Source organism: Sapajus apella, unplaced genomic scaffold, assembly GCF_009761245.1.
Source record: "Sapajus apella isolate SASKATOON/1434 unplaced genomic scaffold, GSC_monkey_1.0 scaffold61, whole genome shotgun sequence".
NCBI lineage: Eukaryota > Metazoa > Chordata > Mammalia > Primates > Cebidae > Sapajus > Sapajus apella.
The window spans coordinates 2,184,964-2,192,925 of record NW_022437001.1 but is presented as its reverse complement, the minus strand read 5'-3'; the positions used below and the strand labels follow the sequence as shown (position 1 = coordinate 2,192,925).

General features: G+C 33.2%; 1 protein-coding gene across 3 annotated transcripts in view; it reads right to left on the bottom strand.

The window, feature by feature from the left end:
- Positions 1 to 7,962, bottom strand: part of LRBA (LPS responsive beige-like anchor protein) — a 726,864-nt gene that overhangs the window by 605,779 nt on the left and 113,123 nt on the right. For all 3 annotated transcript variants that reach the window (XM_032246531.1, XM_032246532.1, XM_032246533.1), the window contains exons 16-17: positions 7,335 to 7,397; positions 5,035 to 5,132 (exon numbers count right to left, since the gene is read on the bottom strand). In XM_032246531.1, coding sequence (XP_032102422.1) covers positions 5,035 to 5,132; positions 7,335 to 7,397 — 161 coding nt within the window. The remainder of the gene's footprint in view (positions 1 to 5,034; positions 5,133 to 7,334; positions 7,398 to 7,962) is intronic.

Here is a 7,962-nt window from a genome sequence, read left to right as displayed (position 1 = left end):
AGAAAGAGAAAGAAGAAAGAAAGAAAGAAAGAAAGAAAGAAAGAAAGAAAGAAAGAAAGAAAGAAAGAAAGAAAGAAAGAGAGAGAGAGAGAGAGAGAGAAAGAAAGAGAGAGAGAGAGAGAGAGAGAGAGAGAGAAGGGAGGGAGGGAGGGAGGGAGAGAGAGAGAGACAGGGAGAGGGAGAAAGAGAAAGAGAAAGAGGGAGAGAGAACAGAAGTCTTGCTTTATTGCCCAGGCTGGAATACAATCTAAAAATAGGTAATAAAAACCTCTTTTATGCCGATAATTGTACTTAACAGTGGAGATAGGAAGGAATAAGGGAAGAAAATAACAAACAAACAGCCAACCAATATTTCATTTAAATCTGTGAAATGCTATGCAAATGCTGAAGAGTGATTTACTTCCATTTATGTGGTCACTTTCAAAACAGGTATAATGTGATACTGAAAAAAATGTATGTTCTGTGGACCTGGGGTGAAGAATTCTATAAATATTCACTGAGTTTACTTGTTCCAGGCCTGAGTTCAAATCATAAATGTCCCTGTTAATTTTCTATCTCGTTGATCCGTCGAATATTAATAATGTGGTGTCAAAGTCTCCCACTATTATTGTGCCAAAAACTGGAAACAAATGTCCATCAGTAGCAAATGGCTAAACAGTATGTGATATATGAGTATGATGAAATAATATCCAATAATATAAGGGAATAAAACAATATGGGTGAATCTAAAAATAATTTATCCTGAGTGAAAGGAGTCAAAGAATGTGTACTGCATAATTTCATTCATACAAAATTCTAGAACATCCTTATTAATCTATAGTGACAACAAATAGATCAGTGTCAGCCTGGGGATCAGTATAAGGGAGGGATTGCAAAGGGGCATAAGAAATTTTTGTAATGAAAAATTTTTCATTATCTTGTTTGCTGTGATGGTTTCAGAGACTGAGATATATGTCAAAACTTTAAATGTGTAGTTTATTTTATGTCAATTATGCCACAATAAAGCTACTAAAAAATGATACTGGCAAAAGTTAGTGAAATCTATATCAAGTCAAATATTTTGAGGTAGTAATAAATGGTTTCAAGTAAATGCTAAGATAATAAGTCATACATTCAAATTTTTTTTAAAAAGCAAACTGCAAGCTCCTATAACTATAAAGATGCATTTTGTTTACATCTGTATCATATGTTAAAAAAAAGATGAATTTTGCTATAGTTTTACCTATCCCTGAAATTAAACACAGGAAGGAAAGGAGATTTACACCATTAAAGGTAAAAAAAATTTTGGAATTAATTTAGCACAGGAGTTAGAACACTGCTGTGTAAAGAATCAAATAGTAGGTATTTTAGAACAAGGGTCCCCAGCCCCCGGGCTACAGACCTGTACTAGTGTGTGGCCTGTTACAAACCAGGCCACATAGCAGGCAGTGAGCAACAGACCAACAAGCATTACTGCCTGAACTCCACCTCCGGTCAGATCAGCTATGGCATCAGATTCTCACAGGAGTAGAATCCTGTTGTAAACTGTGCAGGTGAGATATCTAGATTGCGCACTCCCTATGAGAATCTAATGATAAATGTAATGCACCTGAGTTATCCTCAAACTACCCTTCACCCCAGTCCGTGGAAAAACTGTCTTCCATGAAACCAGTCCCGGTGCCAAAAAAGACTGGGGACCTCTGTTTTCGAATTTATGGGCCATAAAATCTCTGTTACAACTCTTAGACTCTGTTGCTATAGCAGGAAAGTAACTGTAAACAATATTTAAAAGAATGAGAGTGGCTGTGGTTATAGTAGGAAAGTAACCACAGACAATATTTAAAAGAATGAGAGTGGCTATGCCACAACAAGAATTTATTTATAAAAACAAACCATTATAGAAGACTCAGCCAAAGAAAGCAATAGAAAAAAAATGAATATGATCAAGAGCAATAATAGACGGGCAGCCATCAACAGGAGAAAGACCTTATCTACTACTATAGTACTAGAAATAAGCAAACAAGAACAGGCTCTAAAATGCACCGTTGGGGAAAAAACATGGAAGTTGAAATAATTCCCTCCTAATAGCTCTAATGAAGTAGATGAGGCTGTCACTGCTTACAGTTAGGAAGAGTTGTAAAAATTTAGAACTGTATCTGAAGGAATAAATATAAGAAATGTCTAACAATGACGGAAGTGTAGATCATGAATTTGTAATAGTTTCAACATATAACACTGCATGACTTTTCCCCACCAGCCAAGGTTTAGCTGAGAGTGTGCCTAACTAGACTGATCTAAGATCAGAATTCTCAAAAGCAAACGTAACAGGCAGAAGAGAGTTTTCATTAGAAAACCACTTCCAGCAAATAGCCAGGCTAAGGAAACAAACAATGGCAGATGTAGTATGACTATCCTACAGCTTTTGGACACTGGGATAAAAATAGCAAGATCACAGGACAGAAGGTAACTATGAGGCTGAAGAGCATTAGAAAGGGTGATATCAGAAAAACAGAATGAGATAGATAATTTTGATGAAAAAGTAAGACTGGAAGTTAAAATTTCTGATGAGGAAACATTCCAGTGCTAAAAAGGTCTAGGTTTTTAAAATAGGAATGGATAAATTACACAGAATGACAGGGCAGTAAAGTTAAGGAATTTAAAAATTACAAAATGTGAATGTTAAAATGGATTAGTCACAAGACAATGTAGTTATTCACACCTAGTGAAATCGAGATAAGGCTGGCTGTGAACCAAAAATTCATACACTAAGACTAAAAGTATAAAGTATAGACTTTCCTTGCCCAGACTTTCAATAGAATTCTTCTTACTAGTATTTAAATGTCCATTATACTATCTTGCAATTATTTTTTAAATAAAAAGTAGTAAAATCCTATATACTAAATCACAAAATACACTAAAGCACATCCACACAAACACTAAGAAAATAAGGTTATAAAATCAGATACTCTGGCACCAAAAAGAAAAAAATCTGCCAAGTCTTTACATAAGCCTTTAAAACTTTTTCTGAAACTCAGTTACTAGATAGGAAATGTGTATAAAAGAAACAAGTATTTATAAGCCTCGTTTGTTTTGTGTTAATACAGCTATCATATGACCTAGCCATTACATTCCTAAGTATGGTATATACTCAAAATAAGTGAAAACCTATGTCCATAGAAATACTTGTACATGAATGTTCATAGCAAGCTTGTTCAAAGTAATAATTATTAGACAGTGTGAGGGAAAATATGGAATACTTTAACAGTAAAACTATCAAGAAATGATAAACTGTAAATTTATCTCTTATAATGTTTTATGTGTCAACTGGAAGCCATGGTATCAAGATATTTCGTCAAATGTTTTTCTAGATATTTATTTGAAGGTATTTTTTGGATGAGGTTAACACTTACATCAGTAGATTTTGAGTAAAGCAGATTAGCCTTTATAATGTATGTAGGTCTTATTCAGCTGAAGCCTAACAGAAAAAAAGCCTGACTGCCTCAGAGAAAGAGAAAATGCAGTCAGCAGACTGTCTTTGACCTTGAACTGCAACATCAACTCCTCCGTGGGTCTCCAGTCAGCCTGCCTATCCTACAGACTTTGGATTTCCCAGCCTCCACAACTGTGTAAAACAATTGCTTAAAATAAATCTCTCTAGTGAGTACCCACGTGCACACACACAAACACACACACACACACACACACGCACAAATACACACACACACTCTTTTGGTTGTTTTCCTGAAGAATTCTGAAATAAACCCCTTAAGTATAATGAATAAAGTCACTTTTTATATTATAGAGAATGAGCACTGAAAGATACCAAATAATGGATCTGTAATAGAAGATCAATGTGCATTTGAGCCTAGAAGTTCAAGACCAAGCCTGGGCAACATAGTGAAACCTCATCTCTACAAAAAATTTTTAAAATAAGCTAGGCATGGTGGCACACGCCTGTAGTCCCAGCTACTCAGGAGACTGAGGAAAGAGGATCCCTTGAGCCCGGGAGGTCAAGCCTGCAGTGATCCGTGACTGTACCACTGCACTCCAGTCTGGGTGACAGAGGGAGATCTGTCTTAAAAACAAACAGAAAACAAAAATCCCTGTGTGAATTTATTATAACTCAATAATTAAATTAGTTTCTGTAGCTCATCATTCAGCAAACTAGTTGCTAAACTTTTGTTGCCCACTTTTTCATTAAACAAAAGATTTTTAACTTTTTTATATGTAAAATAAAGGTATTCTGTTTTTGTTGTTAATAATTATTATGGACCAAATGTTTGCATACACCCAAAATTCATATGTTAAAGCCCTATCATTAGTATTTGGAGATGGAGCCTCTAAAGAAGTAATTAAGGTTAAATGTGATCATAAGAGAGGGTTTCTAATCCAATAGGAGTAATGTCATTGTACGAAGAGACACCAGAAAGCTCACAAATGCTCTCTTTCTCTCTCTGCTATGTGAGAACATAGGAAGGAAGAAGAGGTAGGCAACTCAAGAGGAGAGTCTTCATCAAATACCAACCCCACTGGCATCACGAACTTGGATTTCCCATCTCCAGAACTGTGAGAAACAAAATTTTGATGTGTAAGCCAACCAATCTATGGTATTTGATTATGGCAGCCTAAGCACACTAATACAATGCTGAGTCAGAAGTGGGAGGTGGAAGAAGTGATATTATAAAGGGAGGATAGAGAGCTTATCTTGGATTACAATTGAACACTATTTAATACTACTCTAAGACCTAAAGATAATTCTGCTAAAGAAGTCAATAATATAGTAGCTCTCTAATAGCATTCACCATACAAAATACTGAAATCATTTATCCATCCTCACAAATTAAATAGTAACAAATAGTAATACTGCCTCTATAAATATTCATTGAAAACATGCATGATTATAAATGGGTCTTAAATCTTAACTCATTTCATGCTACAAACTCATTTCACATGTAAGTTTAAATAATAGTTTTCATATTTAAGAAGCTTTCAAATATTTTCAAACTAATCCCTTATATGAAATACATTAAAAACTCTTGATATATTAACTCTTACCGTAACCCGTTCCTTTGGTCAAAAGCAGGAATCATAGAGTTAGGGTGTTCCGACATTAATGCAACAAGCAATTGTAGGACATCCATTAGATTGTCATCCTATAATCATTTTAGAAAATTTGTTTTTAAAAATGAGGAAAAAACAACTTAGTTGAATGCTGAATACCTCTGAAATAGAAATTTCAACATTAGAAATATAAGTAGACATATCTACGATATATATCTATTTGTAATAAATTGTGTTCTTTAATTGCACACATTCACCTCCATAACTCAAACTATACATAAAACAGCAAAACAATTTCTTTTTGAGGGAAAAACAGAGTATCTCTGTCTCACTCAGGCTGGAGTGCAATGGTGTGATCTCAGCTCACTGTAACCTCTGCCTCCCAGGTTCAAGCAATTCTCATGCCTCAGCCTCCCTAGTAGCTGGGACTACAGGTGTGTGCCACCACATTTTTGTATTTTTGGTAAAAACAAGGTTTCACCATGTTAGCCAGGCCAGTCTCGAACTCTTTGCCTTAAGTGATTTGCCCACCTCAGCCTCCCAAAGGAGGGATTTACAGGTTGAGTCACCACACCTGGCCTCAAAACAATTTCTTAATCAAAGAAATAAAATACCTTTTCATGTTATATTGAATCAAGATTTTGTAAAACATAATCTATAGAAACAGTATATCCAAAAGGAATTTATTTAAGGAAGGCTTATATATCAAGAAATTGTGGGGAGGGGTTATTCTTTATTACAGAAAAATATATTAGAGCTTCTAAAATGCCAACTGAATGTTGCAAATCTGGTGATGGTGGTAGGGGCAAGATATTATGTATCATTTCTTAAACTTATTTGACCTGGAATATTTTATTCACTGTGCCTTTCAAGAAACTAGTTCTAAAAGAACACTTTGTGAGAAATGATAATTGGATAGTTTTCATATATAGTATTATCTGTCATCACTATAAGGAAAACCAATAAACATTTACTTCATCAACATACTACAATATGTGGTAGTATTTGAAAACAGTTACAGAATACCAGCACAGAAACATATATGAGTCCTAGACCCCAAAAATATCTTCAGGAAAAACCTTGACGACCTTTGTTGCATATGCCATTATGTATGCATATCATTACAGCCAACTTAGATAATACTGACCCAAAAAGGAAACGTCAAACAGTTAACAGAGTTTAGTTAACTTGATTGCCCTGATTCTAGTTTTCCTTCACTGCTTTGGAATTTTTGCTATGGAAGCCACTTGTACACCTAATTTTCAGTAAGTTAAACAGATGATCTCAAGCTAGCACACTGAATCTTTGGAAGTGTTATTTGGAGGACCTGAAACTTTCCCAACAATAAGGAATCACTGTGACTTCCAGTTTACCTCATATAAAGTACTTTATTCAGTCCCTCAGGGTTAATAAAAATAAAATCACACATAAGATCACTATGAAATTCACCTGAAAACTCTTCAAATATTATATTTGGTCAGTAAAATCTAAAAACAGGATTGCCTATTCAAGAAGAAAAAAATATCATAATCATTAATGATTTGGAGTCAAAATTACTCAATCACAAAATTTAAGCCATTCTTTTATTCTGGAATTAACAAAGAGATAATTAACATTATCCCAAATTTAAAAATTAAGGCACTACTCCATACTAAAATATATTTATTAATTCACAAGAGATTAATTATAATATAGAAGTACAAATTATCATTTGAAATGCTATGATATATTCATCAGTTCCTAATTTTTACTAATTATAGGTAAAAACCTAACGAAAAAGAGATTATTTAGTTAGATTGCAACTGACATATATTACATTTTCCTGGTGCTAAAAAATAAAGACAAAAACAATTATTTCTACCTATTTAATTTTCAATCTCCCTTTCAAACACATTTTAAATCCCACCATAAATGAGCTGGTTAATTAAATATTTGAACATGTAAAGTCAGTGGGAAGATTGTGTTATAAATTTTTAAAACCCAATCATTTTCAGTCATTTTTATAATCTATTTTTTCATTTGGTACACTGGTTTCTGTATACTTTGGTATACTTTACTATTAATTCAGTGAACTCTGTTAGTACTTTTTAAAGCCTTTCATGATTATTCTCAAGATCCATCTTGTGATAATAAAGGATATTTAAATGAAGGTTGCTAGGCTTTGGTTCCTAGACAAATTTATTCCCCATTACAGTTATATAATTACTGAAGATTTTTTTTTAATTTTTACTCTTAAAAAAAGTCTAATGTAGTTTCAAAAAATAAAATTTTGAAAGATAAAATTCAAACATTACCTCATGTATAGTCAGTAGGTAATTAAGAATGGCCTGCAATTCATCTTCCTTTACTCCAGAATCCTTCAAAAACATAATACATAATATCTTATGTTTATGTATGAAAAAATGTTTAAAGAGAAATTACACACATAGATTTGTCAAGTTGGTCAGCTAGTATAAATATAAAAATGTAATACAGAATCTAAATTTAAAACAAAAATTTGGGGAAGCACTAAAGACATCAATATTCCAGACAATGTAGAGGTCAAAAGAGATTTAAAATCAGCTTCCTGCTTTCAACACCTTATATAATATGATAGCCTACTTACTAAAGCTACAGAATCCTGACATTAGCAAAAATAATAATGATAAATTAAAAACTAATATCCACACCTACTACTCCTCTAAATACAGAAGACACCTTTTCGACTGAAAATTACATGTGGAGAATAAAATGAACAGTTTCTGAAATTATCAAGTTAAAGTGTCAAGCACCTAAAAATTGAACAGTAATCTCACCGGGGGAAAAAATACAAAACACTGCACTTTTAAACATGAATTCAGTATGAAAAATTTCAACCTACTCTATCAGTATATTAATAAAAAATCTTCAATCAAAAAAAAAAAAAAAAAAAAAAAAAAAAAA